General features: G+C 49.8%; 1 protein-coding gene across 4 annotated transcripts in view; it reads left to right on the forward strand.

Annotated features, from left to right (window-relative positions):
- Positions 1-20,503, forward strand: part of PTPRT (protein tyrosine phosphatase receptor type T) — an 804,817-nt gene that overhangs the window by 62,739 nt on the left and 721,575 nt on the right. For 3 of the 4 annotated variants that reach the window (XM_044263018.1, XM_044263019.1, XM_044263017.1), the window contains exon 2: positions 15,671-15,942. In XM_044263018.1, coding sequence (XP_044118953.1) covers positions 15,671-15,942 — 272 coding nt within the window. Of the gene's footprint in view, positions 1-15,536; positions 15,943-20,503 lie in introns of those variants that run through there. The other variant, XM_044263016.1, reaches the window with a different exon arrangement.

Here is a 20,503-nt window from a genome sequence, read left to right on the forward strand (position 1 = left end):
TACCATTCATAGGTTCTTCCTGGGGAAATAATCACTGAAAAGGCACTTCAGAGCAGGGAAAGATGAGCTAAAAATCAGGAACTCAAAATGAGGAAATTGTGGGATGAAAGGCTGCTGAGCATCCCTGGGGGGCCATCTCCAGAAGTCCTATTCAACTTGTTCCAAGGCTCTCGAGGAGAATTTTCATCTCGGCAAACTGTCTCTGATTAAGTATCTTGACTGTTTTGTTCACAGCTGTATTCCCAGGGCCTACAACAGTGCCTGGCGCGTCACCCGCTCGATAGACATTTGTGGTAGAACAAACTGGCGACATCAGTGCACAGTGAATCCCGCAGAAGGGATGCTCGGGACTTTCCCAGCGGCCTTGCAGGTGCAGCTTTGGGGCAGACAAGCTCCCTATAAACCGCAGTCCCTCATTAAGACTTTCCTTCAGGAAGAGTTTACCAAGTGAAGTCCCAAGCCCAATTAGATGCTGCTGTTCTGCAGAAAGCAACTAACCTCATGCCAGGAAGTTTGACTATAAAGATATACCTCAGGGGCTCCTGTAGTTGTCTTTCTGTAGTGGATAATTTTTACACTTGGTTCTACTTGCCTGTTTCCCTCCCCCCCTTCCTGATATCACTTTATAATGAAAAACAATACAAAAGCACATCTCCAAGTTTAATGTTTTATTATTTCTACAGAAATCCTCCTAGGTGACAGTCTGAGGCTCCTCTTTGGGTCCTGAGCCCAGTAAGGCTGTTCTAGGCTAAGTTGTATCTGCCTGTCCACCTTCGCCCATTGGATGTTCTAACCCCCCAGTACCTCAGAATGTGACCTGATTTGGAAATGGGGCCATTGCAGATGTAAGTGGGCCCCTAATCTTGTCTGGCTGGTGTCTTTAGGAAGAGGAAATGGGGAGTCAGATGCACTTAGAGGGAGAATGCCCGGTGAACCTGAAGACGGAGATTGAGAAGATGGCCGGCAAGGCACCAGAAGCCGGGGGAGGGCCACGGCGTGGGTTCCTCCTCACCGTCCTCAGAAGATGGGGAGCACCACCTGCCAGCACATTGGGCTCAGACTGCAGCGTTTGGGACAGTGAGACTAGAAATTTCTACTGTGGGAGCCACTCTGTTGGTGGCACTTTGCAGTACTTAGTTACTACAGCCCTGGCACGGAGCCTGGAGCTGGTGCTAGGAAACAGGGACGGCAGAAGTAGGAAATCAGACCTGCAGCTGACAGAGTTGGGAAGAGGCTGAGAAGGGAAGGGTGAGTGGAGAGTGAGCAGTTAGGATGAAGGCATCGAAGACTGTCGGGGCTTCTGGGATGTGATCTGAAGATGGCCATTTGACAACAATGGGGACATGTGGACGGCTTCAAGTTTGCAAGTGGAACTGAGAGACTATATGTCTATTTGCACGGGACAGAGTTTTCTCTGCCTTGTGACCCGCAGAGGAAGCTACGTCCCCTCTCAGGGCAGTGAGTGCCTCTTCCAGGCTGGTCTACGGAGGGGGCCGGTGCTCACAGGTCTTCCCAGAAGTGGGGATGGAAAGGCAGGTGCGTGTGAGATGGTTGAGGGCTGCGGTCCAGAGCCTGGGCTCTGGACCTGTGGTACAGTGTTGTGACTCCCCCGGATGCCCGTCCTTTTGTGGGGAATGTCGGGAACATCCAGGACACAGAAGCTGGCACATGTCTGGACCTGTGGTATGGTGTTGTGACTCCACCGGATGCCCGTCCTTTTGTGGGGAATATCGGGAACATCCAGGACACAGAAGCTGGCACATGTCTCCCCAAATAGGCTGAATCCCTGGAAACCCGTTTGCAAAGAAAGTACTTCTCAGACTTGAGCGTGCATTGGCATCCCGGGCTCCGTCTCCTCCCTGACTGGGTTCCACTCTGGAACTTCTGCCCCAGGACATCTGGGGTGGGACCTGAGATATTGGCTTTTCTGTCAGGTTCCCAGGTGGTGCCGCTTTGCTGGTTTGGGGACCAGGTTTGGAGAACCACTGGCAAAGGGGGATGCTCCTTGGGGTAAACTGCCAAGAGCTCTGGCTTCCTGGTGCCTCCTGGAGTCATCCATGTGGAGAGAGTGACCCTGGGACCTCCCTGATCTTGCCAGTTTGTAGGGCCACCTGTCTCGCCCTCCACTGTAGTCAGAGATCTACAGGAGGGCTTAGGTGCTGCCACCCATGCTGACCTTGACTGCTAATGTTTGCATAGATCTCACGACGTGCTGGGCTCTTCCACAAACATATCAAGTTCTCGTAACAAACCTCCAAGGCTGGTACCATCATTCCCCACCATTCTCTGTCTCATTTTATAGCTCAGAGAGGTTAAGTAACTTTCCTGGGGTCACACAGCTGGTAGCTGGGAGAGCTGGGGTATGCTGAGGCAGTCTGGACCCAGAGTCTGCGTTTTCCAGTATTCCACTGTCCCTGCAGAAAAAAAGAGGCAGGAAATGACCGTAGTGATATTGGCTGTGTGACTTGGCCTTTCTTGGCCCTCACTCTCACCTCAGAAAAGGAAATCACTTTTCCTGTCGTAGGTGAAAGAAATACCTTTACATTAAAAAAAAATGCTGTCAGGATTAATTGGTTAACAGCTGTCAAGTTCTTGTATCTCCTTAGAGGGTGGTGGAAGAGGAGGAATAATTATTGTGCCATTTTCTATGCAGACCCTAGTACATTTGGGGGAGTCGGTAAGTGGTTAATGATATTCGTGGTAATTGGCAGTGATTGAAGGGGGGTTTCAGAGGAGAAGCCTTGCTGAGGTGGGGTGGCAGCAGAGAGCCTCATGGTTGATGGTCAGTGGCTGGAGCCCTCCTACTCTTGAGATTGGGGAGCAGTGTGTGGTCCAGGGTCAGAGGGAACCCCTTCCGGCAGATTAGCATTACTGCCTGCTCCATGGCCCCAGAGGGAGAGTGGGGCGACACTGCTTTATCAGCTGGCCCCAGTTTACAGACCTTGGCCCCCCGAGGGCTGGCCAGTAGAGACCCAGTTAGACCAATGATTCTCCAAGTGTGGCCCACGGATCAGCTGCCTCAGTTTCTCTCAGAAACCTGTTAAAAGTGCAAATTCTTGGCCCCACCCCAGGCTTCTGGGGGTGGAATCCAGTGATCCTTCAGGAAGCTTTCTGGGTGATTTCTGATGGGTGCTGCAATGTGAGAAACACTGTTTCAGAAGGAAATAGCCCTGACCTTGGAGTCAGATGCACCAATCTCTGAGTCTTGGCGCTGCCACCTGTTGGCTGTGTGGCTTTGGGCATGTCATTGGGAACCTCTCTGGAGATCAAGTTCTTTGTCTATAAAACAAGGGAGGGAGACTCGAGAGGTGGTCTGTAAGGTGCTTGCTCTGTAGCCACGTTTTGTTCTCGGATCTCTATGGGTTACAGATGGTCTTAGTCTTCTTGGCTTTGAAATGGGCTGTTTCAACTGCAGGGAACTTTTTTGCCTCTCCATCTCTACCTGCCTGGCTCCCGAATTACCAAGGCCTCAGTGTAGAGTCTGAACTCTACACTGTGACACTGTTCTAGGAAGTTGTTGTTTTTCTTTTTATACCGCTCCCCAAATCAAGTCTGGGTTAGATCTCTCTCCATGTCCACGCCCGCATCCCAGAGCCCCCACATCCTCCTCATGGCTGCTCACTTGTCTGTAACCGGCACCGGGGCAAGGACTATCATGCTGATGACTGTTTCTCTGGAAAGGGTCCAGCACATCAAGCATGTGTAAGTAACATCTGAGGTTAGAACTGATTTCCTTCGGTTTATAGACAGCTTGGTTCCAGTGGACTGTGGGAGGAAATGTGGGGAGGGGATAGTCTTCATGCTTGGATCCAGATGGGGGAAACAGAGGCATAGAGAGGTACGAGCGAGCTGACTTAGGGAGGCAGTGGCAGGGAGAATGCATGGAAAAGAAGACCCCAGTGGGAGAGGATTGGAGGGGAGGGTGCTGTAGGGTTGGGGTACAGACTACCTGTAGCATGTCTCTGCGGGGGCAGAGAGACCCACCTGATGGTGGCATCAGAGAGTGTAATACCCTGACCCAGGCGAGCACGAGGTGGTCAGCCAGTGGAGAGCAAAAGAACGTGATGGCATCTTTTAGCCAGCGTCCCCGGTGAGAGGTCTATCCTGGCACCACCAGGGTAGGCCTTTTGCGGGGCTCAGAGGGGCTCGGAACCTTTATTTAGAGATTTATTTATGACGGACAGGGTTAAGGACCTCCTTGAGAAAGAGATGGACACTCTCTCCAGAAAAAAAGCAGAAAACCACAAACCTTCCCCCACTGTTGATACTGCCTCTCCGCAGGTGCGTGATCAGGTTGCTGTCCGAGTCAGACCCCGTCGTTAGGAGGGGAGGTGGAGGTGGCAGGTGAGGAGAAGGCAGGCTTGAATCCTGCATGCTTCTTCGAGCCCTGGTATTTTAAAGCTTGGGAAATAATAGCAGTGACCCAATTTAGTAACGTGAAGGCAAGACAGCACTATTTTAACAGGCTTAGTCATCTCTCCGCTTCGCTTCGCCTTTTTTTTTTTTTTCCCTCTCCCCTCCACTTCCATTTGTGTCTTTTCCCATTGCAAATATACGAGGGTAATAATCCTGTATTTTCCATGGAGCATGGCAAACATGCTATATATAAGACACAGTTGAACATTCTGTGAGTGTAATTGGAGCATAAATGTAACTAATCAAAATATTATCATGCCAATGGATGTGTGAAGAGTTTGGAGATTTAAAAAAAATATATATATATATATTTTAGTTCCATGTCATTTCAATTTAAGAGATTTAGAGCTGCAGAAGCAAAGGACTCAGCCCAATGACTGTCAGGAACGATTTGGGGTCTGACAATGTTACAGGCAGCCCTGTTGTTCTCTTTACTCTTAATATGGCAGCAGCCTGACAACTGATTTCCTTTCTGTTCTTTCCTCCCACTCTTTGCCCCTCTCCCTACCTGCCCTCTGCTCCCTGTGGCACTGGCGGCTAACCCCGGGGAGCTGGAGATCCCTCCTTGCCTCCGAGCCCAGCCCCCCAACACCAACCCCCTCACGTGCAGGAGCCCAGAGCCAAGGACAGCAGGATTTCCTGCGTTTGCATCTCGGCTCTGCTACTGGCTGTGTGGCTTTGGGAGAGTTACCTAATCTCTCTGTGCCCCAGTTTCTTCATTTGTATGAGGAAGATGAGAACAGCAGGTAGGCACAGGGCTGGTATTAGAATTGAATGCACATAAGTAACATGTGAGAGTGTGTGTTTGTGGCTGTTATTAACTAGTGGGCATGATATGGATGGAAAGGAGCTCTTGGGGGGACAGAAAAATCACTGGCTTTCTCCAGAAGCAGGACCCAAGGTAAAGAGTCTTTCCTTTTCACACCCCACACCCCCGAAGGAGCCTCGATAGAAAATCCAAGCCAGTCCTGACTGCTTGCCCGCCACTGACTAGTTCTGTGACCGTACAACTTGGGAACCACAGGCTTCGCTAGCTGCACACGTCTGATGCAGGTGAAGAAACCGAGCGAGAATTCTTGGCTCCCAGGCTCCCAGAGGCTCGGTGTGCCTGAAACAGGTTCACAATTCTGTCTTGACCTTGCCTGAAGAGGTGTGATATTTCCCACATCAAAGAGCCACTAGAACAAGCCTTATGTCTCACCTGCTGTTCATGCTGGGTATTGCAGAGTTCTTACTTGGGTCATGCGTTGGATTGCATCGTCTTCCTGGTGATAACACTGATTTTTCCTGCCGGGATGTTGAGCTACGCTGGGATGCTGGGGGAGGCGAGCCGTGGAGTTGTCAAGAGGGTAGCCCAGGTCCTGGGGTGCCCCATAGGGTTGTGTGGGGGCCTTTCTCATCACTGCATCATAGTAAGTTCTAGAAGAGGAACGTTGGGTGGAGGACTTTTGTTTTTGTTTGGGGAGTGGAGGGGATGAGAAGTAATTAAGGGGTGGCCCAGGGCGTCCACTGTATTCTGCTTTGTCGCCATCTTTCTCCCCTCTCTCCCTGCTCAGTGTTCTTCTCCTCATCTCTATTTCTCCTTCTGTACCACCTCCCTCTGCTGCCCTCCCTCTTCCTGGCTGTGTACTCCTCTGCTTTCTCTTTTCTTTCCTTCCTTCCGCCTCCTCTCCCTCCCGTGCTACTCTTTCTCCCTCCCTCTTCCCCTCTGCTTTCATCATTTTCTCAGGAATGGGGAAGGAGCACAGGCAGCCCAGGTGCCTGGTCTCCGAGCACACATGCCTGTGGACAGACCCCCTTCCAACAGCACCTTCAAACCAAATTGCCTGGGTTTAATTCCGTTTTTACACGACCTCATCCATACCTCCATGGGTTATCAGATAGTGTTTCTTGGAAACGTGCCTTTAACACATTTGCATATGAAATGTTTAAACCCCAACTTATTGGTCTGAATGAATGATTACAGAAATGGTTATTACTTGTTCACACAAATTGACTCTGACAAAATGTTCACAATGCTCAGTTCCTTTGAAACTTCAGTAGGTATTTTCCTTGTTTTAAATAGATATTTTATATCCATTAAGCCGTAATTAATCCCTCCTCCCCATTTTCTGGTGTATTAGAAAAGAAGGAAATTTCTTTCCTTTTTTTTTTGACACATGATAATTAGAGTGCTTTCATTGATACTATGGATAACGTTGAATGATAATATTTGTTATTCTGGCTATTTTAAACTGTTGTGTTTATGAGTGGCTTTTAGTGATGGTTAGTTTTCCTGATACTGTTGGTGGAAGTGTGCATCTTTTCTATGTTCATTTTCTTACTTTATAGTGCCTTGTGGTTTGGGGTACTCTTCGTGCCCCCTCCTCTTTATATTGTGACCAGAGAGCTAAACGTCAACATTCTGGACTGCTAAACATAGCCTTGTCCAGAATAGATAGGATCAGCAGCGTGGGAATATGTAATCTCTGGGCCTTAGTGAAAGCCAGTGATAGTAAGTGGCATTTAAGTAGTTTAATGAAGGACCCTGGCTGGGCTGGGCTGAGGGGCATTTCAGGAATTAGCATTACCTGAGCAGAAACCCAGAAGCATGGAAGTGTGCTGTGTATTAGTTTCCTGTTGTTGCTATAACAAATCTTGACAACTTCAGTGGCTAAAAGTAACACAGATTTTTTTATTGTATAGTTCAGGAGGGCAGGGATCCTGAATGGTTTGCGCTGGGCAAAAATGAAGGTGTCTGTGGGTCTGTGTTCATTCCCAGAGGCCCTAGGGTAACAATCTGTTTTCTTGCCTTTTCTGGAAAGTTCTTGGAGGTCCTCCTGGATTTCTCGGCTCATGGCTCTCCCTTCATCTTCAGTGCCAGTGGCAGAGTGTCTTCCAGTTCCTTCCTGACCTTGCCTCTTCTGTCTCTCTTGTCTGGAGTAATCCACCCCCATCCTGGCGTCCTCTGGTTGGCAACCTGAACTCTTAATTCCCCTTTGCCATGTTAAGGTCTCATTTTTCACTGGTTCTGGAGGCCAGAACATGGACATCTTTGGGAGGCTGGACGACCACTATGCAGGCAAACCCCCCCTCGTCCTCCGTGTTCCTGGCTTTAAAACAGGGATAGCATGGTGCCGCCTCACCGGGGTGCCCAGAGATACATACATCAGTGCCTGGCCCATTCTGCGTTCTCAATAAACATGAGTAATGTTCAACATCAAGGGCACTGGGCCCATGGACCTCTGCTCCTGGCCGTTTCTTACTAACCTGGACTGAGTCAAGTCCAGTTTTTCACTTAAGAGTCACTGAAAACAGTCACAAAATTAAAAGTTTGATGTGGAGCTTTCATTGTCCCATTTTTCTAGATGAGAACACTGAGGCCCAGTGAGTTTTACTGACTTGCTTGCTCCAAGTGGCACAGCTGAGAAACCGCAGCAGCGGCACTGAAAGCCGCCAGCTCTCCCGGCTGTGGTGCCAGCCCTCGCTCCGTGCCATCCCAGCTGCCTTGGCTTGGGGCGGCGCCGGGGTCCCTGCCGCCATCCGCTCCCTGTGCGTCGGTGCTGGCGCTGGGAGCTGGCGGGGCCACCTGTCTGCAGGGATGGCTCTGAGCTCTTGGAGCTCCAGGCCCTCAGCTGCCAGTCGCCTGAGCACACTCATGTAATCTTAATGAACAATGTGCAAAGCCATTAAAAACTCAATTAGGGCTTTCTTTTTACTGCCGACGTGAGGAAAGGCAATCCTGAGGTGCTCATGTGTAAACACAATAGCCGCCATCTGCCACAGAGAAGCGCTTCCCCTCCAAAAAGGGGGTCTGTGTTGCAGACGCATCAATAACGGGGCGCGTATCAAGGCGTTATTATGCACGGAGGGAAAGAATGCAAAATTTATGGCTAGCCAGAGAGTACTTCCTGGTTTAATTCCACAATTTTTGGTGCTATGTATAATAACTATGAGGATACTAATGCTGTTTTATGTTCCTTATCACGTCAGTGGATTTTGGGGGGAAGAAAAGGAGATGGGAAAAGAATATATTTACAGTCTTCCTCTTTTTTGTTTCTGACTGATCTTGGCGCAATGACTGGCCTATTTTTGATCTCCAGGAAACTGACAGCCCCGGGATGATATTAATTAAGCCAACCTGTTGATCAAAGAGGGCCCCACCGAGCTGCTGGTAGATGAGGGCTCTCACGCCTTAACCATCTCCAAACGGCAGGCCTGGGCTCCACTCAGAGATCCGGTTTCCTTCCTTTACAGAGGATGTGGCCAGACCTCTACAAGGTGCATGTTGGGGCAGTGGGGAGTATAGATCCCACTCTCCCCAAAGACACTATGCTTGCATGGCTGAATGTTCTGGCTTTCAGTGTCTGGGCCTTTGCACATGCTGTTCCCTCTCTTTGAAAATCTATCTCAGATTACCACCGGACGTACATCCAGGAAAGGAATCCTGATGGGAAAGAGGAGAGGCTCACCTAGACCCTACTGTGGGGATTTAAGCTGTAAACCTTCTAGGATCTCTTCACATCCAGTGATGTACACTAACCAACTGAGGATATTCCCGGGGAAGGGGTGCTGGGAGAGAGGCAAACTGGACCATGTGCCGTTAGGATATCCTAGTATACACTCAGTTGTGTCCTGCAGACAGGACTGGGACCTGTTGTAGGGGGTGACTACAGGGCCACAGCGGAGGAGAAAGTTTGTCTCAGAGGGCAATGCCCAGTGGAGTTCAAGGGGCAGTGGCCCTGCATGAGCTGAGCCTGCCCCATGATGGAGGAGCGGAAAACAGACCTTGTAAGTTGGCAGAAGGAACTGTCTCTTGAACCTTACTGACTTTGGGGCCAGAGCAGGTCTGTTGCATGTCCCCGAGGGTATACCTCAGCAGATAGATGCTGGCAAGGACCCGCCCTGTCCCTGAGAAACCACAGCTGAAAATGAGTGCCCTCGGGAGCTCTAGGCTGGAAGTGCCTCGAGGACTGCAGGCTTGACATTGTTAATTCAGCCGCCACGGAGCACGTGCCTGGGGGACTCGGAGCAACACATGCGGCAACACATGCGCAAGATTGCTGGGAGCTGGAGTTTGTGCCGGGTGGCAAGCTGGCCAGATCCCACCACTGGGGCTCCTCATTCTGCGCTCGCTGGCTGGAGACGTCTGCTGTCTGTGCGTTCTTCATACCCTGGTTCTGTGTCACCCATGCCTGGGACCACCCCACCCCCCCCGGGTCAAGTTCATCACCCTTCTCTCTGTGATGTCATCCCGTCTGTGCTCTACTCCAGAGCTGTTCTTTCGAATGCATGAAGCCAATCCTGTTTGGCCTGCTGTGATTTGAGGCCTTGTCTCTGCCGCTGCCCTCTCCTTAGTGGGTTCTCTCAGGCTGGGCCCCTGAACCCTGGGTCAGTGACTCACGGGCTTCTAGTTCAGAAATGGGAGTCAGGTGCTTCTGCTTTGTGGAACCCAGAATGTGTGCCTGAGTATTACCCACCGAGCGGGCTGGGAAAGAGGGCATCTGGCCTCTTCTGTTTTTGTGGGAGAAGGGAGGTCCTACTTCAAAGTAGGGGAGTTCCCCAAATGCAGGGAGGTAGTTCACATACTGGGTGACCAGACCACCAGGACAGTTTCTCTGGGTCATCAGTCTGATTAACTTGGGGGGGGTTAACCATGCAGACGTCAACCATGCACACTGGGGAGCAGTGTGTGACTGTGATGTTCATGTGGCCAGCAGCCCTGAGGAGTTTCTACTGCTGAAGGGTGGACCTCCCCTACTTGGAACCCTAAAACTTTCTCATTTTTTTTCTCCAAACTGAGAGCCAAATGATAGGACCCCACCTTTCATTTTCATTCATGTCCACTTCCAAGGCTTTGGTGATGAGCAGATCTCATGGTGCAAGGAATCTTCTACACTCATGGGCGAGCACTCAGATTTTCCCAGGCTACCTGCAGTCGACAGCCTCCACCAGCCGCTTTGATTGGGCCTTGTGCCTCTGGTCCACTGGCTTGGGAATCCATATGTGTTTATGTTAATATGAGTGTCTGATGACCGAGTAACGGTCCTCCAAAGATGACCATGTCCTTGTCCCTGGAACCTCTGCATGTTACCTTATGGGGCAAAGGGATTTGCAGAAGTGATTCAGTTAAGGATATTGCAACAGGGAGATCATTCTGGATTCTCCAGTGTGTAGGAGTCCTTCTGAGAGGGAGGCAGGAAGACCAAAGTCAGAGACAAGAGAGTTGACAGTGGAGCTTGAGGTTGGAGTATGGTCCTTTCGAGAAGGAGGAAGGGGCCAGGAGCCAGGGCATGTTGGCAGCCTCTAAAGCTGGACAAGGAAATCGACCATCTTCTGAAGCCTCTGAAGCCTCTAGAATGAAAACAGCTCTACCAACACCTTAATTTTAGGCTTCTGACCTACAGAATCATGTAAGAATAAATTTTAAAAGTTCTGTTAAGCCTCTGCACTTATGGTAATTAGTTACAAGAGTCACAGGTTACCAAACCAGTACCTAAATCTTGTATCCCTGAGCCTCTACCTGCTTGACTTTTGGGCCTCTGTCTGCTCTCAGAAGGCTCTCCCTTGTCCTGAGTGATGAGATCAGTTGCATTGGATGTTTCATGTCAGGAAGGAGCCCTTTCTAGACCCGTTGGGAAGCCCACTCCCACAAACTGCTTCTTGGAGAGCATCAGCAGGGCTGCTGCTAAGTCCTTTCCCCAGGGCTGCAGTACCCCTACCCTCCCGCTGGGGGTGCCACCTGCTGATGCTGACTTTTCACCCTGTCACCTTGTGTCGCTGGGACTCCAGAGTAGCACTGCTCATTCTTCTGGTTTCACCAAGCCATTCCTGAGCAGGACTCTGTCCTGCTGTACCTTTCTGGCCTGCACCCTGCCCTCCTTTGTGGGTATGTGCACGGGAGCGGTGGGCTGGGCAGTCATCATTTTTGTCCTTTTTTTTTTTTTTTAATGTTTCCAATGATCTTGCCTATTCTCTCTGAGCTGTGCCCCAAAGCACATACCTTTCTGTCTAGTCTAAAGGCTATGACATCCGTATCAAGTCACCCAGATAGACATGAAGGACCAGGGTGGTGGTGGTGGTCGTAGTGGTATTGTGACCTTGACCCCACCTAGCGCTGGCCCACTGAAGACAGGTGATCTTAATGAAGATCCAAGATATTTCTTGCTTTTTCAAGAGTTCATGCTCAGAGTGCGTGGTTTTCCTTTTCTTCTTTCTTTCTGCTTCTCTTTACACTAGGACACTGCTCTTAGCGATGTCCCTCCTTGGAGCGTCTTGCGGCTTTGCTTAGTAACTATCATTTTTCATCTTATCCCCTTAAGTAAAGGGACTAGGAGGAAGCAAGGGCTCTGTGGGGGTGCCAGAACAATAACGCTGGCTGCGGGAATCAACGTCACAATTTCAGTGGCTTAATAACCCAGTAACAGTTTATTCCTGGTTTACTTAAAGCCAAAATGAGCATTCCTAATGGGCGAGTGGCCTGTCCTCATGGTCATGGTCATTCAGGGAACCAGGCTCCTTTGATTGTGTTCCATTTCTCTTGGAATCCTAGGCTTTCAGCTAGCTGGTGCATGAGAAAGACAATGGCACAGTGATTCTCACACCTTAGTGCACATACAAATCCCTGGGGATCTTGGGGGAGGAAAAAAAAAAAAAGCACATTTGGATTTAGTAGACCTGGAGTGGGCCCTGAGATGCTGCATTTCTTCCCGACTCCCAGGGGATGCTGATGCTGCCAGTTCAAAGACGATCCTTTGAGAGACAAGATAACGGAAGGTGGAGGAATGGGGGTCGGGGTGAGGAGAGGGAGGTAGCTTTTATGAACCAAGCCTAGAAGTGGCACACTTTCCTACTCAGGCCCCCTTGGCTAGAACCCAGTGGCATGGCCCCACCAACCTCTAAGAGGCTGCCACGGAACGTAATCAGCGATGTGCCCCGAACAGCAGAGAGGACCCGTCTGTTCATCAACCTGCAATTTCTCCAAAAGAAGGGCCATGCACTGTGTCTTACCAGCTTTGTCTCCAGAGAGATGGAGCATCCTCAGCCAACACTGGAGCAGCAAGACAGAGAGCAGCCCTAAGCATCTATGAGTGGCTCTAGGTTATGTGGCTCTGCCTCCCCTGGAAGCTTGCCTCAAAACTGGAGCTGGGATGAAAAGAAGTAGGAGCCTGAGCTGGTGTGAGGGACACCCTCCCGACTGTGCTGCGGAGTGTAGGCAGCCCGGGGTGGACTGCCAGGAGGACAGGAGCTGAAATGTCCATGGGGCGCCATGGGAGTCTGAGTGGAGAGAGCCAGGCACAGCTCGCTTCTCCGGCTGCCTTCTCTTCCCATAGCTGTGCCACACCTCTGCAGCTGGGACAGTCACATTTCTCATGTCTTCCTGGGGAACCTGGAACCCTGTGGAATATAAAGCAGCAGATACAGGCATGGATGCTAGCTCAGTCTTCTTTCTGTACTATTTTCCCCGAACAGTAGTTCCTTCCTTGCTGCCTCATGGGGGAGGTTATGGTCTCTAAAATACTATGTCTGACAAGGGGCATCTCTCCACTTACCGTGTGTTTCTGCCAGGCCATGAACAAGGAGACTTGATTCTCTTGGAAATGTGGAGGGGTGGAGGGGGAGCCGCTTTCAGTGGCTCTTAGCCTAGGTGGTGGAAAGTTTTCTGACAGGTGGGATGGTGAAAGTCTGGGAGCCTAGGTTCCTGTTTCTCTTAGTCCCCTTGCTTCTTGTGGGCTCATTTTGGGGATGGGCCTCCTCAGGGGTCCTCTGTGGCCATCCCTGGAGGATAGCTCTGGCCCTGGGGATCTGGATGGAGTCAGAAGGAGGGAGCCCATGACTGTTTTGATGCTGAGTGTGTGGGTGCAGAGAAAAGGCGGGAAGCCTAATTTGGCCTCAAATCCAAGATACTTTCTCTAATCCAGTTTTGTGAATAATGAAATAGAGGGTTTTTGAACTCTCTCTCTCTCTCATGTATCTATATTTTTTAAGGTTTTTATTTATTATTTGTTTATGTTTTTTGAGAGAGAGACAGACAAAGAGAGTGGCACGGGGGCGGGGGGGCACTGGGAGAGAGACTCTGAAGCAGGTTCCGTACTGAGCATGGAGCCTGACTCAGGGCTCGATCCCACAACTGAGAGATCACGACCTGAACCAAAATCAAGAGCCGGATGCATGACTGACTGAGCCACCCAGGCACCCCCCTCCCGTGTCTGTCCTTAAATTCGTTCAGAACCCAGGGAGGATGGGCTATGGATGCCTGGTACCTTCTAGAACCCCAGCGAGCAGCAGATTGCCCAGCTCTTCATAGCTGGCTGCTTTAGTCTTCTGGGTATTAGGGTGAATAAATGAGGCTACTTTCTGAAGTGGCTCATCTCGACTGAGGATAAGCAGTCTTAAGGTTTCCTTCCGAATGGAAGATTTTAGTGGTTAAAATAAGATTTCAAAGCAATAATGTTATTCTAGGTGGTAATATTCATCCCTGGATCCCCTGAGTTTATCTACTGTGTTTTATGATGCAATTTGTTTCCTAGCATTGTAGGGCTCTAAGTCACAGAGTTCGGCCCTCACAGTTGACTGTGGAATTTCCTTAGATGTCTCTTCCATCGTTCAGGTTCTGCTGAGCCACCTGTCACGGCAGGGAACTAACTCACTGTGTCTCCAGGCCATTGTTAGAAGGCCCTTTGAATGGAAATAGGTCTCCTGTGGTTTCTTTCCCTGGTCTGCCTCCATGGCAAACAGCTGTGAGCTTTTATTCTCCTACTCATGGGTCTGAGCGTTGATGGTGGACTGGAGTGTTGGAGTTGGGCGTGTTGACTGCGTGGCTGTGCTCCGGGCTCTATGGTGGGGATGGCCTGGTCCTTCAGCACTGGCTGAGCTCCCTTCTCCACCATGCCTGTCTCCCCTTGATCCCCAGCTGAAAGGAGCAGCTCACGGGGGCACGTTCTCCTCATCAAAGGTGGTGGGAGTGCCAGAGGGCAAGCCCAGCTGGGGGTGCACCCGTCACGCCTCGCCTCGGTTCATCCTGTTGACATCCTGTTGACCAAAGCAAGTGCCGTCCAACGTCAAGGGATGGGGACACGCCCTCTGCCTCTTCTGGGAGGCCCAGGACATGGATCCGGGGAAGGTTGACGAACTAGAAACAGCCGTCGAATCTGTCAAAGCAACTCCAACGATGCTCGCTTCCTTTCTGTGGGCAGGCAGCCTACTTAATGCTTGAAAAACGGTAGTCTTGTTTGCTGTGGAGTGATAGTGTAAACGCTGAGTTTACGCTGATGGGGTTCCTCCATCCCTTCCTGGCTGAGTGGCCCAGGGCAAGCCATTCAGTCTTTAAAGAAAATGAAAATCCTCTACCTCCCAGGGTCATTCTGAAGATTAAACTGAAAATACTATATTAAAAAGACACCTAGCGTCACACTGGTTCTCCTTAAGTGCGTAGTAAGTGTTACTTACCGTCCATTCCAGGCCGACCATCTTCCAGCTGGTTCTCACATTTCGTCAGAGTCTTCCTTGCTTACTTGAATATATTCTACTTTTTATATGTCCTCCTGTGATACATAAACTCATGCCCTGTGCTGAATGCAAAATTAATGGATAGTTTGCAATTACTCCTCAGCCTGAGTGCAAGGGTCCTTGTGGAATGTGTTGGAACGATACCTTCTTATTACAGAGGACCTGCTTTTGAGACAACCCAAGCCCGCGTGAGCGTGTATGTCACATTTTACCCTTAGAGGCTGCAGTTAGCTGTATTCCTGGGGTTTTGTTCTATGTTTCCTTTAGGACCTGCTGGATAGAATGCTTCTTCTGTAAATGTTTATAGATTGTCTACTTTGTAGAAATACTAGTACATGTTGCCATCCCTTAATTTTAATTTTATTTAAGATTTTTTTTTAAAATTTTAGAGAGAGAAAAAAACAAAACATGAGTGGGAGAAGGGCAGAGGAAGAGAGAGAGAATCCCAAGCCAACTCCATGCCTAGCCGGCAGCCAGATGTGGAGCTCAAACCTAGGAACCTGAGATTATGACCTGAGCTGAAATCAAGAGTTGAATGTTTAACTGACAGGCACCCTGATCTCTTAATTTTTAAACTCCCTGTTGAGCAGGTTTTAGAATTCCCCCTCTCTCCTGTAATTGGGATGTGGCTTCCTTAGGATCAGTCGGGCCCTCGTAGAGTGACTTGATTTCCGGCCCCCACATTGATGGATATGCCTGATTATCAGAAGGATTTTCTTTCTTTCTTTCTTTGTCTCTATTTTCCATCCCCTTTGTGGCTCTCCAGGCTCCTTCATGATGGTGAATAGCTCTGGGAGGGCCTCTGGCCAGAAGGCCCACCTTCTCCTGCCGACCCTGAAGGAGAATGACACCCACTGTATCGATTTCCATTACTACTTCTCCAGCCGCGACAGGTCCAGCCCGGGAGCCTTGAATGTCTATGTGAAGGTGAACGGCGGGCCCCAGGGAAACCCTGTCTGGAACGTGTCTGGGGTCGTCACCGAGGGCTGGGTGAAGGCAGAGCTTGCCATCAGCACCTTCTGGCCACATTTCTACCAGGTATGGTGTTCTTTGGTTTGATTTTTTTTTTTTTAAAGTGATTCTAAATCTATAGACCTCTTGCCCTACCTAGAGTTTGTTAGTCAAGAAAGGACTTCATTTACTTACTCACCATGCATCTCATGTTTACTGAGCCTCTCCTGGCCAGGCCTGTGGGCGCAAAGATGGTCCAGCATGGCCCTTGCCTCCCTGGAGATCCTGCTCAGGAAGTGGAGAGCCTCAATAAACACCCAGTTACTGTACAATGGGACACAGCCAGCTCCACAGGATGCTGGGGGAACAGAGGCATTGACGCCTTTTACAAACTAATTGCTTACAACAGCCTGATGAGTGAAGTACTATTGTTATTCCTGTTTTATGGATGAAAAATGGGAGCTGGGATAACTAGTCAAAAGATCACCATTCCCTCCCAGAGGAAGAGGGTATTTGGGGGAAGGCACTTAGGAAGGCTTCCAGGCAGAGGTGGCAGCTAGGCTAAGTCTTGAAGGATGAATAAGTGATTATTGAACAAGGAGGGAAAAGGCATTTGATTTGTCAGGGCTGGTGCATGCCAGGGGCAGGAGGAGCAAGGGAGAGAGTTTCTGCAGAGTTTGGAAGCTCCCGGTTGTTTAAGGCTGAGACACAAAGGAGGTACGCAGGTGGCTAAGCTTGCTGAGGTGAGTAGGTTGTGGCTGGCTTTGAATGCCAGGCCACGGAGAGGAAATGTGAGCCCTCCCCGAGAGCAGCGCTCCTCAAACTGTTGGGAAAGATCAGTGTTTTCCGTTCAACTCCTTGTGGACCAGCACTTTCATGACTGTAGTAAAAATGTCTCAGCAATGCCACCTCCTTGCCCTGGCTTCTAAACACGTCTCCCACTTGGCCGCCTTCTCTCCGTGTGGACGGAGAACACACGCGGCACAGGCTGTAGTCAGTCCCCGGAGCGCACCCAGGGGAAGCCCAGCTGCGGGCCCACTTGGCCTGGGACTCTTGAAAGCTTTTCTTTTTTAAAAACCGCTTTATGTATTTATGTACATTTCATAGAATTTACCCATGTAAGTGTGCAATCCGGTGATTTTTAGTAAATCTACAAAGTTGTGCAATCAGCGCCATCGACCAGTTTTAGAACATTCTCATCATCCCAATAAATCCTTTTTGCCTATTTTGCAGTTATTGCCATGCCTACTGTTGAAAGGGTTTAAGTCAGGAGGTGGCATAGTCAGACGTGCATTTGGGGGAAATTTCTCTAGAGTCTCTTCTGAGCTTTGTGGCAAGAAAGTGGACCGGAGGCTGGCAAGATTAGTGGTGGGAACTTCTGAGACATCCTTCAGTTTAGCATCTGTGGACTGTGTTCAACAGGGGGACTGTGCAGGCAGCCACAGAGAACATGTAAACGAGTGGAAGCATGCAGCTGTGTTCCAATAAAACTTTATGTATAAAAACAAGAGGAGGGCCAGATTTGACCTCCAGGCCATAGTTTGCTGAACCTTGAAATAAGTAGTAAAACAGGTCTAGAGACAGGTACTGAGGTCCAAGAGCACACAGCAAATCATTGGGAAAGCTGAGACCAGAACCCGGATGCCTAAACCCAAGACTCCCCCTCCATATAACTGAGTATAAATAAAGTGGGTGTGTCTGTAAGTCCATGGATACCCCCAGTGAAGCCATAGGGCTCCAGTTAGAAAACCCCTATCTAGGGCCTGATGCAAAAGGATTATAGGATAGGGACACAGGTGCACATGTAATGAGCAAGAAAAGTGATCCAGGACAGGGACAGTGTCATTGTTGGCCCTGGTCTTTGAAGGGATACAGAGGGGAAAGAGGACATCTCTTGGGCATCCCCTTTGTCCCAGATCTGTGGTAACCTTATTGCCTTTCATTGACCTGTGTAGTAACTCCTTGTGTTAGAGAGCAACATGTCTTGTGTTCTAGAATAGGGCATGCCATCGGTAGACTGGACGTTCCCATAATCCTCCCTAGGTCCTCTGGCACCAAGCTCAGTTTTCTGCTTTTGGGAGGAAAAAAGCACATTATAAGAATCTTCCACTCACTAGCCGTGTAATTGGATGTATTCTGTCATCATTCTGAATCAGTTCCCTCATTTGTAAAATGGAGAAGGAAATAGGTATGGTGAAGAGTTCTGCGGACTGAAGGAGATAGCATGTGTATTAACCAATGTGTCAGGCTGGTGGCGGGCCTCAGCGACTGTTGGACGAAAGGGAGGAGGAACAGAGGGAGGAACAGGAGATGGAGGAAGGGAGAAGGATGTCTTCTGTGAAGAAATCCCCACCGTGATTGAGCTGTCCTCTGTAAGTTCTGTATCATTCCCTGTATGAGCAGCGTCATCTGGGAGAATTTTTGGATTCCTAACTTGTTGGGCCCTTCCAACATCATTCCATTACATTGTATCCTCTGCTCTGAGCTGGTGGGGAGAAAGCCACTAATGTACTAAAAGTAACAGTTTAGGACAGAAACTTCTCTCTCTCTGTGTCACACACACACACACACACACACACACACACAGCCACTAGTGCATAGTCTGTGGCCACACACCCAGAGGGGCACACACAGGTGCACCTGCATGCTCCAGGAGTCACTACCCATGCATACATCCAAGGGACAGAAGAAGGGACTGTCAGGAGAGTCAAAGACGCTTGCAGAGCGGATTTGAAAATTCATCAGACCCTGAACTCTGGTCTTGTATGTATGATTCTGTGGACTAAACACAGTTTCAGTTTTCAGCCGTGCTGGGACGCAGATCCTGATGGCTTATGTATTCATTTATTAAAGTCCTATTTCATAGTTCCAAAATTGACTTTTAGTTCCATAATGAACAGGGAAATTTCATCTCTCCTATTAGGGTTTCTGTGACACCAGGGTCTCAGCAGGGCCGGGGATGAATCGCCCCTGACCATATACCTCCACACCTGCCTCCTCCCGGAAGAGCAGGGCCTTATTAAAACCGCTTAAGCTCTGCTTTAGATCTGGGCCCTCATGCAGGTGATAGTAAGTCTGTTTTATGTTTTTAATGATTCTGAACTGTTCTGTCCCAAGATTTAGGAAAAAAACAAGAGGAGTTTTCACTGGTTTGCGGCCACCTGTTTACTCCGTGTTCCAGCACCTGCCTGGGTGAAGTTGCCCTTTATTTAGTGCTTGTAATTTCTATGTAGATCCATGAAATCTAGGGCCTGCCAGGCTTGGATTCCACTAGGCTTGAGGTCCCGTCCTTTTCTCAGAGATGGGGCACTAGCTTCCAGCACTCTGGAGGCTTAGTGACTTCCCGTGTAATTTAGGGGGGTGCATCTCACAGAGGGGGCCCACTCTCCCACCCTTCACATCCCCCCATCTCCTCTCTTTCACCTCCCCTCTCTGCTGAGCAGCGAGCTCTCCTCATTGTATTCAGGCCCTCTGGGGCTAGGGTAGGGGAGAGGCGCTCTTGATTTCACCCTGAGCAACCCCTCTCCATGGAAATACATAGTCCTCTTCCTAAGAGGGGTGCTGGCGAGCCAACATTTTTCTCTCTTTGGAGAAGACGTTTGCAGCCCTTCAGACTTTGGCTGTACAGATTCCCTGCTCAAGGACTACAGAAAGTGAGGAAAGAGTACCCACTCCTCTAAACCGTGTCCTGACCTATCCGTTCCTTCCCTGACATGCACACAAGCTGCTTTTTGGAGAGGTTGAGGGTGACTCATCTCTGAGCCTCTCTTGGGAAATTAATTCCTGACTTCATTCATGCTCATGCCTGGGGAGAGGTTTGTGCCCCTCCATGCAAGCACTAGGAGGTCTCTAAGGTTCTACAGGCTGGGCACTTGTAGCTGATCCTAGGTCCATGTGGTGGCCTTGGGATTGAAGAATGTCCTGCACAGCTGGTAGCTTTCCCTGCCTAGGCCTTCTGTCCCCTCCCCATCCTGTCAGGGCCCTTACCTCCTTATACTGACCTGGAGTATCCCTGGGTGTTGGCACGGGCTACTTCTGCCTTCCCTGCCCTCCCTGCCCTCCCTGCTGCCTGTAACCAGCACTCAAGTAGCCTCTACAATTCTCTACCCGCCTTGTGTGCCAGCCTCGTCGAGAGAGTTCGGTGTTGGGGGGCCTGCCTCAGCAGGTGAGTCCAGGCAGGCCTTCTTCCTTTCCTTTCCCTTCTGGCCCTATTTCTCATATATCCACTCTTGTGTCTCTGTTGTGGATGCCTCACTCCCCAGGCATTGAGGGCTCTATCTCATGGCAGCTTGCATGATTTTTATTTAAAAAAAAAAAAAAAAAAATCTAGTTCTGGAGTGGCAAACCCAAGACAAGGCCCTCTTGGCTCCTGCGTGCTTTGTGAGCATTTTGCTGTGAGTGATCTGGCAGTGAAGGGGAGGACTTGCTCCAGTTCTGTCCCGGGAAGTACTGTATTCTCAGCTGTATCTCCAGCCTGCCCTGTGGTAGAAATGTCCCGTGGACCCTAGTTCTAGGATCTTAGGAGTCTGGAGAGTTCATCAAGGAATTCGTGGGCTGCCATGGTCTTTTTCTCTGTGCTTCTGTACTTACTTCCCATCACCTTTCCCATCTCCCTTGGTTCCTGCAAGTACATGTGGCTCTTTATTTC

Source organism: Neovison vison, chromosome 8 (genome assembly GCF_020171115.1).
Source record: "Neovison vison isolate M4711 chromosome 8, ASM_NN_V1, whole genome shotgun sequence".
Taxonomy (NCBI): Eukaryota; Metazoa; Chordata; class Mammalia; order Carnivora; family Mustelidae; genus Neogale; species Neogale vison.